Here is a 19319-nt window from a genome sequence, read left to right on the forward strand (position 1 = left end):
CAACCCATTACTCTCCCAAGGCAGTCCTTGAAATAGCTCCTAGCGTAGGAATGGTGAGCTGACTTACATTCCAAGGACAGAGGAGGGGATGAGGAGCCTCCAGTTGCCTGGGTGCAGCTCACGGGTCAACAGGCAGTCACATTTTCTTGATGACTTCCTCCAACAATAGGATAACACCATGAAAAGAAGCATAGATTGTATAATAGCCCAAAGTAAGGAATATAAAAGCTTTCTTGTCGCTGGTGGCTCCTCAAAGAGTAGAAAAACCCAGCGGCATCTTCCCCTGCTCTGCAACAAAGTAGACATGAAGTTCAATTACAAGTGAATTATTCGCTCTTCATACAGTGTTTTGCTGTGTCAAATAGAATCTGTTGTATCAAGCAAAAGAGTTTGTTTCACCTGAAATTACTCATTCAAAATATTTATTGAACACAACCTAAATACCAGCACTTTGGTGGCTGCTGGAAACACAGAAGTGAACAAAACAAATATGGTCCCTGCCCCTATAGAAACTTTCCATGCAACAAGGAAGGCCAACATTGAGTAAGGAATTGCTGGTATGATCGAAGGAATCAAAGGAAAGTTAGCATTATTAACAAACATTGCAGGGATCTTGAACTTTGGAAGTGACAGGACAGGTGTCTGAAAGGAAGTGATTTTCTCAGCATCAAATTAAAGGATGAGTAGGATGTGACCAAATGAAGATAGCATGTTCCAGGTAAAGGAAATAGCACCTATACAGACTCAGGATTAAGAAGGACTAAGGCATGAAGTCCAGTATAGTTGGAGAAAATCAATTGAGATAAGGAGGAACCCTGATGTCAAAGGGTGGGAAGAGCCCCAATCCTTGATGGTTTATGAGTCTTGACAAGGTTTCAGAACTAGACACCACTAAAAGATTTTAAGAAATGCAGTGTTATGACCAGATTTGCATTCTCAACAACCATTTCGCCTGCCAACCTGTGAGAAAAATGATGGGAAAAAGATCAGTTAGTCTTCTGAGGAATCCAGACAAGACAATGGGGCATAGAGGAAGAGAATGGCAGAGGGGATACAGAGAGGTGAACAGTTGAAGGATGCTTAGAAGATAGAATCAAAAGGTTTTAGTGGTTGATGGGATGTGGAAAGTGAGGGAAAGGGAAGTCACGTTAATTCCTAGGTTTCTGGGTTAAGCATTTGAGAGAATGGTTGTACCATTCACAAAGACAAAAAACTCGTCTTGTAGAAAAAAGATGGTGTGGAAAGGAGTGGGGAGGGATCTCACTTTGTTCATATTGAATTTGAAATGCCTGTAAAATGTCCAGCTGGAGGTATGCCAACTCATTGGATATACATGCCTAAAGAATCAGAAGAAAGGACTGGGCTAAAAATACAGTTTTGGCATAAAAATGATATCCAAAGCCAAAGAGAGAAAGTGTAAAAGTTTCCCATCCTGGTTGATCATATGACTCATCTGAAAAATGTATTTAAAATAGATATATTCTTGGGCCTCCATCTCCAACATGTTGACTGAGAATCTCTAGATAGTAGTTTATCGCCTTAGCTCTATTTTATAATTATCTAGTGAGTTTTTAAAAGTCCTTATCAGCAGACCTTACCCTAGTTCAATTAACCAGAATTTATGAGGATAGGATTCAAACATGAGGACTCTTTTAAAGTTCCCAGGTGATTCCAGTGGGTATCAAAGTTAAGAACTACTGCCCTAGGGGAATGGCGGTAATCTGTATAATTACGAAAGCATCCAGATTATACAATTATCAGCCAGATTTGAGCCTCATGTTTTCAGCCATCTTTCACTAGGATCTCTGCTCAAATAAGCCTTTCCTAACCACTCTACCTAAACTAGCATACAAACCACATACACCCAGCACTCTCCATCCTTCTTTCCTGCTTTATTTTCCTTCATGGCGCTTATCATCCTCTGACTGTATTTGCTTTTCCTGTTTATCTATTGTCTGTTTCCCACTCTAAAAATGTGAACCCCATGAGGTCAGGGACTTTGTCTATGTTTTCCTATGTAGGAAGAATCCCAGCACCTAACACGTAGTAGGTGCTTAATCTAATATTTGTGGAAGGAGGGAATGAAAAGGGATCTAGAGTTCAAGTAGAGATGCTCCTTTTGTTGAAACAGGAGGAAAGGATGGGTACAGATGCAGGTGGGTTAGTAGCCCTAGTGGTAGAAAGGTGAAGTTTCAGTTGGGCTTCTCATTCCTATATGAAAGAGCTGCTTCTATGAGAAGTAGAAAGAAATCTCATGATCAGAGTGAGATACAGGGTTGGAACTTGAAAAATTTTGGAAACAGTTGAGACCATGCCTAGTCAACTACTGAGTAGTGTTGACAGGCAAGTTGAGGTTGAACATCACGAATTTGTAAACCACTTTGCCTCAATGGGTGATTTTCTCCAACTGTGCTAGGTATCCTTGGTACAGACATGGAGATTACAAGCAGTTGAGATAATCTGGAGTTAGGGTTTTAATACATAGATGTGACAGAAGGATAAAGGAGCAAGCGAGTTTGGTTCATTTGAATAACAGGATATTAAATGGGACTCTTCCCTTTGATTCAGAATTGGGCAAATAAATGTCCATAAAGATGTAAACAACCATTGAGTACCACCACATTCTAAAGAGAGCCATAAAGTACACTCCCTCAGAACTGGCTGTGCCATGAAACTATCACTCCATCACCCCCAATTAGCCTATATTTGCAAAAGACTGAAAATCAAGAAGAATCCACTGAAGCCAGTAAGCATTGGTGTAGTGTAGAGAGTTATGGCTTTTACTCTCCATTAAAGAAAGAATGCTTCAAACCCTCACCAAGTAAGCCACATGAGAGAGGCTCTCAGAAAACCACTCATAGAGACTGAGGGGTATCTTCAAAAAGGGCATGTTATCCACTGGGTGGATATCTATTACACAGTGGAGTTGCCTACTTAACTTACATGCCTATGTACCTCATTGTGAGGCAGCAAGGAAAAGAGAGGAGGCATTTGCAGGGGGAGACTTTCTTCTTTCATTTGGCTTGACAAGGATGCTTGAGTCTCCCGTGGTCAAACAGCCACTTAAAAAATAGCCAGACTTGAGCCATCTTACTGGAATCCCTTCTAAGAGGACTTCAGGCCAGAGGGAGGAACCTTAGCAGCAAGCAGTTGTGAAGCATACCATGGGGACAAAAGCTGAGTGGGAGTTGAGAGAGGTCATTTTGAGATACTGGGCAGTGGATAGGGCCCCTGCAGGCCCCTCTGAAAAGCATACACAGGCACTCCACGTGAGGAGCAGCATTTGGGTACCTGCCACACAGTGAGCACTGACAGTAAAGAGAGGATTCCAGTGGCACATGTTAAGTGGAGAAGACCTTAACCTCTTTTTGTCTAGTCTTCTCTCTTCACCTGAATTCTGAAAAAGCTGGAGTGAAAGAGCTGACATACCACCTCTGCAGTCCAAGTTCCTGGGTAAATTCTGACTTTAAGGCAGGAAGGAAAATGAGCACTAAATTGGGTTTGAGATTAAAGTTTGCAAGTGGATTAAATTGGACTATGATTTAAAGCAATGATCTAAAAGCAATGAAATCTTTCTGAGGTATGCTAAGGGGTAGGAAAGAATATCCCACAGAACATAACTGAAGGCAGTGGCTAAAGATAAATAAAACTAGTTTTGCACTCCTTGGAGTTCAGGCTCTTCAATAAATGGGGTTTGTTACCAAGACGTGGAATCCAAGCTGGATAAGGAAGGAAGTGAAGACAAGGAGGAGCTGACGGACGGGAAGAACACAAAAGGCTCACTGCCTTGAGCGTCATGATGAAGCTAAAAACAGTTGCAGAGGGGGCACTGAGCAGGCGAACTGGAAACCCAGAAGAATGGAGCATCTCAATCAGTGGTTTCAAAGCAGTGGCAGTTTGTAATGAATACAAGTTCAAGTTCAGTCCTTAAAGAGGCTGAGTGGCTGAGGTTGAGTAAAAAAAAAGGTCTTTGAAGATAAGAAAGTCAAATAACTGAGAGAATGTTGGACGTGTCATCCAACGTGGATGCTCAATTCACCCCAGAAGATGGCAGATATTGGGTTGCACTGAGGGCCACGTACTAAAGCCTCTACTGAATGGGGTGGAGTAACCACAATGCAAATAAATGATAGTGATGGGGAGCTGGGTATGAGCTTCAAACGACAAAGGCTTTCCACAGAAGGAAGATTTATTGGTCTGGAAGCAGCGCTGAAGAATGAGGAAGACACGTCCACAACCACCAACTCTGGAGGGCACAGACAGTCTCTTCAGTGTCTTCAGGGTTAAGCCAGGAGGTGCTGGGGTTGTTCACTAAAGGGGATGGGCATCTGGGGGAGTTTGTTAATAATGGAATAAGGATTCCAGATAGTCCAGTGGAAAGTTGGTGATAAGGAGGAATAGGAAGTTAGCAGACAGAGTCAAGATTCGCAGAGACATCTGTATACCACTCATAGAATCCTGAGCAGGAGACATGACATGGTCAGGTTTGCATTTTAGATAAGCCACTCTAGCATCTGCGTGGAATACTTGAGGGGGGCCAAGGCTACAGGAAGGGAGATCATTTAAAAGACTGTTATTTTATTCATGACAAGAAGTCCAAAGGTCTAAAATTGAATAGTAACAACAGGGTGATTGAGATATATATATATAAAACTAGACTTGACTGATTGGGTTTGAGAAGTGGAAGAAGGAAGAGTTTACAAAGACTCTCAAATTTCTAGCCTGAGAACTTGGTGGTTGGTGAGGACAAAGGAGGAAAATCAGATTTATGGGGAGATATGTTCAGATTTGGACATTGTGACTGAAGCCTCGAGTTGACCCCCAGTATTCATCTCCCTTCTTACATTGTGATAGACTAGCTAACTTTAGTTTGGCATATGGCCATCCAAAATAAAGGTAACATTTCATACTTGCAGCTAGATGTAGCCAAATGACTAAGTTCTGGCTAATGGTATGCAAAATAAATTTGTTATTATAATATCGGTTGTGTTTGCATCTTCCAGGAAGTGTGCTCAAAAGGAGGGTGGGTTTGTCTACACGCCTTCCTCCTTCCTGTAGGGAATATGGACATAATAGCTAGAGCTCTATTAACCATCTTGGATCATAAGGCTAACTTGGCCATGGAAACCACAAACAGCAGAGCAGCAAGACAGAAAGAGCCTGGGTCTTTGACTTCTTAAAAATGAGAAATAAAGAAATTTCTTGTTTAAGCCACTGTTATTTTGTGGCTCTCTGTGACTCACAGCTGAAACTAATCCTAATAAATACTAGATGTGTTAAATATGAGGCATCTGTGGAACTTCAAGGAGGGATACACACTTGGATATACTGATAGGGAACTAGGCAAGAGATCAGAGTTGGAGACAGGGTCTGTAAGTGAGCACATATGGGCCATTCCCTGCAAGCAAATCCATGTGATTTTTCCCTCTAGGCTTCAGTGGCCTGGATCTAAGAGTGAAAAAGTGAATAAATGTTCACTTAGACATCCACATCTAAATTTATTTTCTAACCATAAGTATAAGGTGACTTAGGGATCAATATTAATTTGCATTTAAAAGATTGTCTTTGAAAATAAAAGATTTACATCAGCTACTCTTTGCATAATAGGTTACCCTTTCTAAGGCACTCAGACCACTTGAGGACAATATAATCAATACCCTTTTTATTATGGAGAAATTATGACTAAAACCAAAGGAGGAATAATCTTATATGCCAAATACAGTGCAATGGATATAATAAATAGTAAATACTTAGGAATAATCACATTGATCTTATTTGTACAAAAAATAAAATGTAAATTTTATTTGAGCAATTGCATAGGCAGCATAATTCTTTGTAGACTCAAAAACAGATGCTCACAAATCTGAGAATACATACATGCAGCCACCTGTTAAGCTTGTTAAACTGTGAATCCCATTGTACAAAATACTCCATAAAAAATACTCAGAAATTAGGGTCTATGTAAATACTACTTTTAAGTTTTGAAAGCTTTCCCACTGTAGACCTCGTTAGAAGCTACAACCTCTTCCTACAGTTATTTCAGGCTAGTTTCTTAAAATTAAGGGTCCTAGCTTCAAATATAAATTATAAGTGATGAATTTCTTATGCTTCCAAATTTAAAGAGCTAGAAAAAGTATTTCACGTTGTTCTGTATTCCCCCAATGAAAGTTTGGACAAATAAATCAACACTTACATGTTTGATTTTGTGGGGTTTCACCGTTAGTTTTTATACCCAGGCTATCTGATCTCTTCTCTCTACAGCTTGTCAGTGTGCGCTCAATCAGGGATTACAAAAATAATTTTAACATAAGATTCAGCAAACTTAAGGAAGAAATATACTATGAAAATAAAAATCACAGCATGCATTTCAGCTAGTTATTAATTTTGTGCTTATCACCTGGTTAGGACTGCCTTGGCCCCTTAGTCCCTTGGCCCCTCTCCCAGAATAAACTAGAAGGTAGTGACTGAGTGCCTTGACAACATCAAGAATCAAACTCACATCTAGCCACTGAGAGAAGGTGAAATTCCTTTGTACCTCCATTCTGTGTGGCCCCGGGCCACAGCTGGGTCAGTGACAATCTGAACTGAACCCATCTTTAGGCTCCTGATACAGAGGCGCTTCATCAAGGAGCATCAGAAACCCAAATGAATCAGAAATTAATCAAAATAAATTCACAGAACTTTGAGGTTTGAAAGCTCCCGCCCAGAGACTAAGCGTTCCCAGGAAGGGAGGGGGAAGGGAGACTACCTGCTAATAAAACTGGGTGAAGAACCCCGAGACCTAGAATCTTAGTCTTGTTCTGGTACTAATTAGCCGAGTCTGTTTCTTCCTATGAAAGCAAAGAATTGGACTGGGATGACCTCAGTGGTCTCTTCTAACTTTAAAAGGTGTGCATATTGGGAATTACAGGTGCATGCTATGAATTTAGCAATCTGCTTAAAGCCTCCTGAATACAATACATCCATTTATTGTCTATTCCTTTTGATCTTGGTCTCCAGAAAATACTTAACTCAGACGTTTTGCTCTGTAGAAAAGTTTCTATCACTACGACTCAATCTTCAATTGATGTTAGTTCTTTCAAAAAAATATTTACATGGTTTTCTTTGATATTTAGAATGACATTACCGCATTTGTAAAACTGCAAAAGGAAGGTATCACTAAATGTAAAAATTTCCATTAAGGAATTTTCCTTTCTGCAATTAAACATGCTATAGGTAAAGTATGGTACAGGAAAGTGATCATACGCATATGAAGTCATGTGGCTGTCAGAGGTTCTTTGGTTGTTTGGGGTCTCCTAGGATACCTAGTTGTTTTTCCATCAACCCACACATCCTCTACATTCCTAAAAGATCCTTCGGAATCTGCGGGGCTTTTTAAGGCTCCCACCACTCTGTTTTATGACTTCACCATATCATTAAAAATCTAAAGTTATTTAGCATAATTTAACAGTCTTAGCAAGATGTGTAACCGTATCCAAGGATATGAATCTGTTTGTTGTAACAACCGCCTGAACACTCCAAAAGGCCATTCAAAGAAAAATCATACCACGACAAATTTTCAGTAGTTTTATTGAAAAATGCCTCTTTTGTTTCAGAAATAAATAATATAAGGCAGTGAAATTCACAATCTGCAGTTAAAATATAAAAGCAGCAATTCTACGGCCATAGTCTTGCAAACATTTTCCAACTGCTTTTGATAACTAAGAAACATTATGTTCCGGAAAAGAAGTTCATACTAAATATACAACACAAACATGCAATTCCATCTGTGCAGAATAATCTGCAATTTGGCATAAATGTTAGTGTGTCTAAAACAAGGAGGTTTAAGGCAATAAGGAACTGTATCCCGTCGATACAGTAATTTCAGCTACATGGCTTAAGTTTTGCGGTTGTTAAAGACGTGTAGGAGCACTCTATGCCCTAATGTATAACAGAAGGTAAAAGAGGAAGATAGATAATTGCAATGGAGTTGACTTCTCCCTCCTTTTGGGTTTCAGGAGGGGTATTACTTCGTGGTGTAATTGAACTGCAAATAAGTATTGGAAAAGATAAACTGCCCTCTGAAAATATACAGTCGTTCTGGGTTCCAGGACTTACTGCTTGACCTAGGAGTGTCATTGAGGCTGCCGCCGTGCTAGCTAAAGGCACAAGGCACGTTCTCTCCTTGCCGTTTTCGTGAACAAAGTACTGTGCAAGCATTTCAAGCGCAAAGGCAAAGATGTCTACAGACTGCGTGCAGCGAGCTAGGCTTCCTGCAGAAACAAGGTTCCTTGCGCTCAGAAAGGGTACTCTTGGCTGAAGCAAGGCCGGAAGAACCACGGAGATAGAACGCACACTGCTCTATCTGACCTGTGGACGAGAGTCCCAACACCTCCCCCCAGCCTGGCCGCGCCGCGCGGCCCCAGGTTCAAGGCCCGGGGCGGCGGGACCTGGCGCGCCGCCAGCGCGCGCGGGGAGGCTGCTCGTCGGCTGGCTGGTCGGCGCCGTAGTCCTCGTACTCGTCCGCCGTCCGCTCAGGCTCCACTGGCACGACGAAGGGCTCGCGCTCAGGCAGGTAGGCCCCGCCCTCGGGCACGTAAGGCTCTGTCCGATTCAACATTACAGTTATGGCATGATTTGGAAGGCACACACATAGCAAAAGCTAGATCATCACCCGAGGTGATGGCACGCCAGTCTTATCTCACAACTATAAATAGAAAAGTTACAATGTTCTGATGACTCTCATTTGCAGAGAGAATTTGATGATGATCAAATCATGAAATGGCCCTTTTTTTAAACCTTCAAAGATCCAGCAGTAGATACAATCATTGCACAAATACCTGGGAAGGGTCAGAGAGACTAGGCCAGACAACTGCAAACGCAGAACCTAGGTGGGATTTTTGCGAATCCCCAAGCAACTGTTCATGACTTCAAACTCCTCAATTCAAAGAACAATTTGGAAAGACGGAGAGGTGAGGGGAAGATTTATTGGCTCCCAAAAACTGAACTGGGGAGGTGAAAACAGGCTATCACCAGGTAACATACAGTACATGACATTCTCTGTGGCTCTCTCCCCCGCAGACTGAGTTACAGCTGCCGGGTGAGGAACACCAGTGGCTACAGCGAGACAGGAAGAAAAACTGTGACTATAAAACTTTGGTTTGAAAATCGCAGTTACGAAACCCAAATGAGAGCACATGTACAAAGAATAATAATAATAAGACACATGCCCTCTGTCAGACATATCACTATCAAGCAAGAGATGAGGAGCTTGCATTCCGGGTCATGCCGGCTTAGAGAGAGCGCAGGCTTTGATGCAGAAGCTTGCCGCAGAATTGTTAAGTGATTTTAGTGGACAGGGTCACATACAAATCATTTACAAGCCACAGTTAGTTTATTATTTACATAAGACATTTCTCTTTAACCAGGTTAATTGTTTTTCTCAAAATGGCATGATTTCAGCTGGTTAGTAGTTTTATTATGCGCCTCTTTCACAACCGAGGCTCCCCATGACTGTGTGTTTGAACTTTTTTTTTAAATAATATTTACCTACATTATTACTGGAATGCATCAAGCTTATAAACTAACACCACTGCTTTTGTCTCATTCAAGTTAGTATAGTCTCCACCCTCCTTTATGATATCAATCCAGTTCATTAACCATATCTGTAGTGAGATTCCATACAGACTCATTTCCTAATAAGCACGTGCGCAAACATCTCAGAAACAGGATTTTCATGTATTCAAACTGTAAGCAGCACTGGCGACTTAGAAAATTTGTTAGCCGGAACCTGAAACAGGTCAAAGATGATAGTGTTTAAAAGTTGAATTACTATGCAAAAAATATATATACACATCCATCTAAGTATCTAATGGTTAAAGTATATATATATATATCCATATATTTCCAATTATTCACACATACCATAAGGCAGAGATAATTTAAATTTATTTTATGAAGAATTAAATTGTAATTTTGTGAATGGGTTGCATGAGAAATTTACATTAAGATTCATTACTACTTCTGGTCATATGTAAGGATGCACATAAATATATAGATATATAGATATTTAGATATCCAACTACTCATGCACTATTTGCTAGTAGCCAACCACATCAAACAGCAGTATCGTTTTTAAAACTTGCAAGATGCTTGAGGGTGCGCTGCTGAAAAGGTCACCACTGACCACAGCATGACTTTCTCATTTCCAGATCAGCATAGCTTCTCCGTCCTCACATTCCCCAAAATCAGGCATAAGAGACTTCTGCCCTCTATAATCGTCAAACACTAGAATTTTACTACCAACTCTTTAAAAAGTATTACGTGCTAGATTTCATAAATATGAATTCCTTGGACAGTGTAAGACAGTGAATTATTTTTAGTTGTCTGCACCATGTTATCAAATAATTTGCCTACACATTAGAGTCCCAAAACAATTTTTATATATATAACAATTTTTATATATTCTTGACATTCCATAATTGTATTCAACAAATCCCTGTTCCCAGCCTTTAGGTTAAAAAAAAAATTCAATTGGTAGCATTCTTTTGAACTCCCAAGAGAAACAGAGAGGTTTATATGATGTCATTTGGGAAATGCAAAAATATAGGAAGGAAGAGGATATAATTACTCAACTCTTAACAATGAAATAATGTTTTATGCTTTGAGAACCCAATTGCTATATAATCAAAACACACAAGTGAAAGAGTTGGTATCTTCAAGAAATTCTCACATCAACCTTCCTCCAATCCTAGGGAACTCCATTTCCATGAAGGTTGTTTAATTGAGGTGAATTTGGGTTCCTACAATGGCAACAACATACCTGGATAGCCTTGCCCGTTGTATGGGATGCTGGCACACTGGGAGGAGTCACAGTACCCAGGAGGACCTGGGGGGCCTCGGATACCTGAGTTTCCAGGACGACCAGGGGGCCCAGGGGGACCTCTTGAACCTGTAGACCCTGGTGGACCTGTTCTGGATTCTCCTTGTGGACCTAGTGTGCAGGTAAAACAAATATTTCCTCTCTTATTAAATACATCTCCCGAGGCAACCAACAATACTTTGGCACCTCCACTGCCCCAAGACTAGACGATTCATTAGTGTCTGGCAAGAAAATATTTCCTTAAGAAATCACCAATATGAACCAAAGTGTGGAACTTTCTTACCAGTGATTCATAAAGAGTTAATGTGAGAAATCCAACTACTTTAATGATTTTATTCAAAGAAAACTGACTTAGCAAGAATTAAGCCAAACTGAAGATAGGAGTGAGTTCTCTGGTTTGCTCCCACTCTCACAGAGGTAGGACCACCTGAAGGGAATGGCAACATCAGCCACGTCAGATGCCAGGAACACAGAGAGCACCTGCTCCTCACCTCCAGGCTCTGTGAAGCAATGTTGCTTCTGGACTAAGTGATAGTCACTGATGGTTAACATAAACCTAAAGATTTAACCGCTAGGACTGATCTTGGTTGCAAGGGTCTCGTGGACCTTATAATGAAGGAAAAAAATTATTTTCAATCCAGTAAATGAGATGCATAAAAAACTAGATGACGATTATTTCTTTCAAAACATCAGTAAAGAACCTATGAATGAAATCTTGCAGTGTGTCAGGCTTTTTAGTGAGACTGTATTTCTCAGTCTACTAGCAACATCTTGAAGAGCACTAGAAGAAACAGGAAATGGCACTATTCTTCTAGGCCATGAGGCCAAAAAAACAAACAGGAATTCCATGAAAAAGGAAATAGCAACCCTCTGTGTCACTGAAACTCATTCCCTCATAGAGTAAAGTTATAGTGAATGCTTAAGAGAACACAGTCAAACATTTTTTGAACAAAGAGAATATAAAAATAAGGAGCTTATACAAGCTGAACCTCTTGCTAAAATGTGTTCCATGCCCTAGGCATGCCTGAAGCTACCAGGGTTAGGCCGTGGCTCCTGGGGGCTGTAGGCTCTGAGTATTTATACCGTGTACTTACTTGATGTTCTAGCAAACCTACCTGGGGGGCCAGGCAGCCCTCGCGGTCCTGGAGATCCAGTACCCCTCTCGCCTTTCTCTCCTGGCAAACCTAAGGAAGGACAAAAAGAGAAAGCGCAGGGAGAAAATTATCTGAAAACATGTCGTTTTCATCTTAACTGATAATACTTGATTCAAGTAATTCATTTCTCCTAGTGAAAGCAGAACCTAATTTTTCACAGAAGTTTACTCTTTAAGCCAAATTCTTTCTAGACATTTGTGTAATTCCAGATTCATGGCCAAGAAACATATCTGGCTACAAGTCAGGGGAAAAATTATTTGAAGAAAACAAACATGTCGAATATATTTTTTTAGAAACAGTAATTAAGGACAGAAATTTTGAATAAATAGTTACAACCCATTGAAAAACACCTTATCTTTAGTAGCCCTATTAATACAGTATCCAAACCATCCGAATTATAGAAATATCTAAGTTTTCTCCAGAATAACAACTACTTTGACAAAAGCAAGTACCCAAAGTCCTGAACCATCTGGACTCAGATAATCCTACTTTTCTTCTTTCCCTTCAATTACACTTATCTACCATGAAATTAAAGCCAAAAAAACACTTAAAATGAGTGCCAGGTCCTGAATAAAGGAACCAAAAGAATTTGGATCTAAAACTGTAGGGCTGCTTAGGTGTATTCAATTCCTGCCCAAGTCTTGCCAGTCATAACAATTAAGAAGATTTTAGTGCCTGATTCAGTTTGCCAAGATTACAGATTTTCCTGTTAACAACAACAATCAGAAAACAGCGTTATCTTTCCTGAGATCTCCCGACACAGTCATCCAGTTTTCTAAGCCATGGATCTCGATGGCTTGTGGCTGCCCGCACAGGAAGACAGGTTCATGGACACAGCTCTCCTGGGGCTGTCCAAACAAGACTAGCTAATGCAGATGGCCAGGTTCAGTGTCCCGTGCCTTTCAACCTCACCCAGCTCCTACCCTTGCAGATTCCTTCCTTGATCCCCATGCACCAGCCAGAAATGCTGACCTCGTTCACCCGGGGGGCCCTGCATCCCTGGTGTGCCGGGGAAGCCTGGCCGCCCCCCAGGTCCTGGTTCTCCTCTGGCTCCCGCACTGCCAGGGGGGCCTGGGGGACCCGGCGGGCCCGGCTGGTTGCGACTGGAGTGGTAATCATTTGGAATCTGATTCAGCATCTGATTGAATCTGCTCATCTGGCCTACAAATAGAAATAAGACTTGTTAGTAAGAAACCCAATAAGGGAGGGATGAGAAGGTGGAACTGTTTTCTCTTGGTGTCTAGTGAAATGCATCTCTATTCGTCCCCCCTCCAGGAAACATTCTAATTAGAATCCTAAAAATAAAATAAAACCCTCCAGCCATCCAGGACAAAAGGATCCCTCATAAACATTTGTCTCCACAAGCATTGCTATAAACATAAAAACCTCGTAAAATTTAATATGGTTCCCATATGAAGCTCTGAGGTTTGCCAAAAGATATCACTCAAAAAAGGCCCTTTTTAAATTAACAAATTATACTATTTTTGTGTGTACCTAAGGCAAGGATAATCAGGCCTTAGTGTAAATGGGGGTTGCCTGTGGGATATGTTGAAAAATACAGATTTCTGGGCCTCCTCTGCAAAGACAGTGATTCATGAGGTTTAGGGTGTGGCCCAGGAACCCTCATTTCTAACCAGCAGCGCAGGTGCTTCTCGTGCAGATGTCCTGACTGAGCCTTCTGAAAGAGGGAGCCTGAGCGTGAGCCACACTCAGTGCACAAGCACGGAGCCCTATCACGTACCGGGCCTCACGGAACAGGAAGAGAGAGGCTGTGAAAAATAAGGGGCAATAAAAGGTCCCCACCGAAATGGACTTTCTACGATCAAATTAATCTTGGGGGGCCTGCTCCCACAAAATCATAGAATAACTTAAGGTCATAATATAAAAGATCCAATGTTTGCTGCTTCTATATATTCTCAGATGAAGATCAGTATACATCCTAATATGGAAACCGAAAAACCCTTCTAAAATATGATTTTGTATCAGATCGAATATAAGGATAGCATTTTTTTACCCTGGGTTATTATTTTATCTTGCTGACAATCATTAAAATATCACTAGCTTTATCTAACCAGATACAAAACTGACAATATATAAAAATAAGAGATCATCAAAAATGAAATAGAGGGCCAGCCAAGGTGGCGCAGTGGTTGAGTTTGTGCGTTCCATTTTGGCAGCCCAGGGTTCACCGGTTCAGATCCCGGGTATGGACCTGCACACTGCTTGGCAAAGTATGCTGTGGTAATGTCCCACATAAAATAGAGGAAGATGGGCACAGATGTTAGCTCAGGGCCAGTCTTCCTCAGCAAAAAAGGGAGGATTGGCAGCAGATGTTAGCTCAGAGCTAATCTTCCTCAAAAGAAAAAAAAGAAATAGAAACATATGTCTTAGAAATGTCATGACTCACTCTGAATTTTCCTGCAATTAATTAAAAAAATATTCATACATTGAAAAGAAAAGAAATTTTACCACTTATCAATTGTTCACAGACTTGTCTTGCAACTGCTCGCATCATGTTCTGAGAAGCAATGTCTCCCTTGGTAATTAAATCAAGGAGAATCATTAGTATATTATTTCTATAGTTTCAGACTTCAATGTTTAACACACAAAATAAATGGAGGTAAATTTTAAGAAATACATACTCTATCGCCTTTCTCTCCTTTCAGTCCAGATGGACCCTGAAACACAGGAATTTCATATATTAGAAACTGACAAAAATGGTCTAAAATGACTCATGGACATGATGATGAAAGAGAGCAAGTTCTGTTTCCTAACAAACTAGCAAAACGACACATCACATTTATATCCATGTTACTCACGTTTTGCTTGTCTGTAAAAAGGAATCAAATCTCTCTCTCTGTCTCTCTCAGAAGCACATGTCCTTCAAAATAGTGCTGAGATATGAATTTTATGATCACAAATTTAGAAGTTATGTATTATGCATGCATTTTATGATGCCATTCACAGTATAGGCCTGAAACTGAAATACATATGAAAATTGCCCCTTGTAACATTATCGCTTCTGTCACGGCTGGGTAGCTCAGCTGGTTATTGTAGATTGTCCATGAGCTTGATCTTGGTTCAATTCTAGTAAGAACCACTGGGCTTTTTGTCAATTCCCTAACTAAATATATATCTCTAATTTCTTCCAATGATTTTTTGTGCAATGAGTATAAAAGGAACCACCTGTCTCCCTTATTAAATAACTGAATCCAAATGGTGGTCCCACATCCAAACACAAATACACAACATTTGTCCCTACTCTGTCAGACCTCTCACTGGCCATGAGAGGATCTTGGAAAAAGTTTCCCTATAGTACAAGAAGTTTTTATCTTTTAGTAATGTATTTCCAGGCTGCCAACTGCTATCACGGAAGGAACATCCAAACCACTGACAAATCTGATATTCAGATCATATTACAAACCAAACCACTTCTTACAGTCCCCACCCTTTTGTCTGAACTCCAATATCCCCAAACTGGTCTCCCTACTTCCCATTTTGCCCCTGTCGAGTCTATTCTCCACACAGAAGCCAGAGTGATAGTTTTTAAAGGAAAATTAGATCACGTCACTCTTCTGGCCCCCAGGGCTTCCCATCACACTTAGAATAAAATAAGAATTCCTTACCGTGAGCTAGATGGTCGAGTGATCACCTCAGCCCAGCTATCTGACCTCTCTTCTGTTCCTCTCCCTTCGCTCCCTTTTCTTTGAGTACCTGGGCCTCTCTGCTGGTCCTTCACATGCCAGGTCCACTCCTCACTCCAGGCTTTTCTTCATTCTTTTCCCACTGCCCAGAACCCTCTTCCCACAGATCTTCAAGCAGCTTGCTCCCTCACTCCGTTACAGTGTCACCCCCTCCGACAGGCTCCCTGGCTACTGTCTCTAAAATAGCCACGTTCCCACCACCACGATTACTCCCTAACCCCTTACTCTGTTTCTTTTTTCTGCACGTCACTCCTCATCGCCAGAAACTATCTTGTTTCTTCACGTTTTTGGTCTATATCCCCCACTAGAATCTCATGAGGGCAAGGACTTTGTCTTGTTCACTGCTGTATCTGCAGACCCTAGAACATGCGTGACTAGCACATTTAGACAGTAAACAAGTTTTGAGTAAATGACTAAGAATGTTCCACAAGCAGCTCCTGAAAACATCCCCTCTCTGACATCAACAGGTTACAACAGCTAATGACAAGCTAAGGGTAACTGAGCCAAGCTCTCTGCTAAGACCTTTAGACATCCATCTGCTGGTTTTGGTTTTAGCAATTAAGGGAGGCTAGAATCAAGAAGAAAAGGAAGGGCAATTTGCTACTTAGAAGGATGAGGAAGATAAAGAGCAAAAAGGGGGTAGATAAGGTCCAAATAAATGTTACCAAATTATAATCATAAGAAAAACTGAAGTTTGGCTCTCCCTTTGCCAAAAGCACTAGACTGGTATGGAAACACTATTACTATTTAGTTTAGAGCCTTTTGTAAATTATAGGAATTTTTTTTTACATTTACTGTTACTTTGGGATTGCTCCTGGTGTGTTTTTTTAATTTACTGCCACCCTGAGATTGTTCTAGTATATATGATTTGTAGAAATCATCTTTATTGCCAGTACCTAGAGATCACATTCAAGTAAAGGAAGTAGAAATTTCTTTCAGGTTTCTAGCTGCAGCCATCAATTACTTCAGTAATATTCTTATGTAAGACTCTATTCCAGTCATGGTAAAATGAAATAGAATTCTGAATGGGTAGGAAAGTTCCACATACTTTTAACAGCTCTTGTCAAGTTTCTCCATGATTCATTGAGCAAAAGAGAGTAATAAAGTAATGTGCTAGGGTACCCGCAGATTATAAAGCATATCAGGAGTCCTTTCATCTTGATGATGCTTGCTGAATTTTATGTAAACATAGAAGGTGTTCCATGTCACATAAAGATTCTACCCTGTTTGTTTAATATTAAAATTTTTTTTAACTTGGGTTTATGTAACTTGGACAATACTTAAGAAAAGAGACATTCTTTCCGGAGAACAGTCCTGAGAGATCTGTGTCATCACAGACTTAATTATCTTTAAGATTTTTGTATTTTTATATTTAGAATTCTATTCAGACAAAAAAAACTGCTTAAAATAAATTCATGCTTCATACGTACAAATAAGGAAGCGCTTGTAGAAAAGAATATGAAGGCCAACAGTCATTACAAATACTTCTGGATATTTTAAGAACTTCAAATTCAGTTTTAGAGATACTAATTTGAAAATACCAGATATGCATAACACCATCTCAACTATTATTTTAACCAAATCATCTGAGTAAAGGAAAATTAAACTGAATGTAAGTTGGAGCAGGGCAATCTAAAAACGTAAAATAGTGGACGAGATCAATTCTTTTCATTCTGAGACTCATCTTTGAGGACCCACAACGAAAAAGAAAAGAGCAGAGGGCCTGGCTGGAGCAGGCTGACGAGGTGTTAGCGACATCTCTGCACCACGGGGAGAGGTGCCGTTACGTCATCAGGTCATCAGGTAGTTCCTGGCGTAAGCAGCATACACTCCTAAAAGGCAGACTGTCCTGCTGACCCGGCTTTCAGTGTTTACACGTGCAGAAGTATGTGTCTGGGCTCATAATCTCATTCTCCTTTTAAAGAAACTCTATGACCCCAATTTCATCCCAGAATATTATAACTCAGAAAGAAAAACTTTAGAACTAGTACCAAGTTAAATCCATGGGCTTAGCATAGTTTCAACAAATGCTTCAAACACATGACAGCAGAGATAACATAAATATGCCAACGCCCTGCAGCCTCCTTGTTATTACGGCCACAGTGCAATGACTCTGCACGCGCCAGCTGTCCTCTTACTGGTCTGCCGTGGTCTCCGGGTTTGCCTGGCTTCCCACTTGGTCCCGTGACTCCTGGAGAGCCGGGGCTGCCCTGCAACACACAAGCCAGGAAGGGAAGGTTGCCATGAAAGGAAAATCCCATCTGAAGTAACTAACACAGTGTGGCCAGTTTTAAAAGCTTTTAAAAGAAATAGCACATATTCACACATTAAGGAGGAGTCAAATCAAATTTTAAGATAAGATGAAGGGGAAAAAACTTGAAAATTCCCATTCAATCTTTATGGACCACAATATATAGCTCTAAAATATATTTCGAAAGCATTTGAAAAATACATAAATACATATAAAACCAGTTTCACAATTCACAGACTGTGATCCTAGTAAATTGGCTACAAAGTGAGTTTGCAGAAAGCAGTTTGTGTTTTTCAGTTTATTCCTATTACAAAACCAGAAAACCCATCAAAAGACAGGAGTGAAAATTCTGGCTGGGAAAGAAATTAAGAGGGTCGCCGGCTTTGTGCTAAATTAGTCGTTGTAGCGGCGACGTCTTCCCTGTCTGCTGGGAGCTGCACTCTCAGCCTAAAAACACCTTTGGTGCATTCTCCACCCTTCCATTCTCTTCCGTCATAGCCATACCACTCACCCCAGCAAAATCATGAGAACTTCTCCCTGTTGCTTTTAACACAGCTTCAAGACATTTTAGCCATATTTTTAGTCTAATACATGTAATATCTACCACCTAATACATTATGTTCTGAAGCCCAAAATTTCCTTAAAATAGACTCATTAGATTTTGTAAAACAATTAATCCTTTACCTCGTCAATTATGCAAATTTTAAGCTCTATAATAAAGACCTAAAATCAAAGTTTACTATACATTTTAAACTCTCCTTTACCTGAGAACATATATATAAAATACAAATAATAAAATTATTTTAACATATGCTCTCAAGTCTTCATATCCTGCCATAAGACATGACGAGCATCCAGCACCTCATACAAGTTAATTGGGATCTCACCTGGATGCAGGTATATAGATGCCATTTTCAACATCATTGGCTTCAGTATTTTCCCCAAAGATCTTAATTAGAAGACCTACTTGGGTAAAACTTGCTTCCTCAGAATGACTGACAGCTGTTCAGTAACAAAGGTCCTTATAATTAAATATCATAGACCACAGATTCTTAAAATTCTAGAACAGGAATTAACCAGTGAGATCATGAAACCCCACCACTCCAAGTGGGGAGGGAAGGAACTGGGGCACTAACCAACTAGTCGCCAAATTAGTTAAGCATATTTTTTCAAATATAACCTGATTAAACAGAAAGACTTTATATTTTAACATATCTGTTTTCTCTAGCCCATTTTGACTTAGGAAAATAAAACACACAGTTCCCTTGATGGTGCACCCACAGCACAGATGAAATGTGCCTCAAAGGTTGGGTTACCAGGCTGTTCCCTCAATGATGGGGCAGGGAGTT

General features: G+C 40.4%; 1 protein-coding gene across 5 annotated transcripts in view; it reads right to left on the minus strand.

The window, feature by feature from the left end:
- Positions 1–7553: 7553 nt before the first annotated feature.
- COL12A1 (collagen type XII alpha 1 chain) overlaps positions 7554–19319 on the minus strand; it is a 108415-nt gene continuing 96649 nt past the window's right edge. For 3 of the 5 annotated variants that reach the window (XM_014868644.3, XM_070496120.1, XM_070496121.1), the window contains exons 60-66: positions 17858–17929; positions 14658–14693; positions 14485–14551; positions 12988–13176; positions 11977–12045; positions 10802–10972; positions 7554–8583 (exon numbers count right to left, since the gene is read on the minus strand). In XM_014868644.3, the coding sequence (XP_014724130.1) occupies positions 8408–8583; positions 10802–10972; positions 11977–12045; positions 12988–13176; positions 14485–14551; positions 14658–14693; positions 17858–17929 (780 nt within the window). In that variant the 3' untranslated portion in view covers positions 7554–8407. Of the gene's footprint in view, positions 9770–10801; positions 10973–11976; positions 12046–12987; positions 13177–14484; positions 14552–14657; positions 14694–17857; positions 17930–19319 lie in introns of all 5 variants that reach the window. The other 2 variants (XM_070496123.1, XM_070496122.1) reach the window with 1 other exon arrangement.

Source organism: Equus asinus, chromosome 24 (assembly GCF_041296235.1).
Source record: "Equus asinus isolate D_3611 breed Donkey chromosome 24, EquAss-T2T_v2, whole genome shotgun sequence".
Lineage (NCBI taxonomy): Eukaryota > Metazoa > Chordata > Mammalia > Perissodactyla > Equidae > Equus > Equus asinus.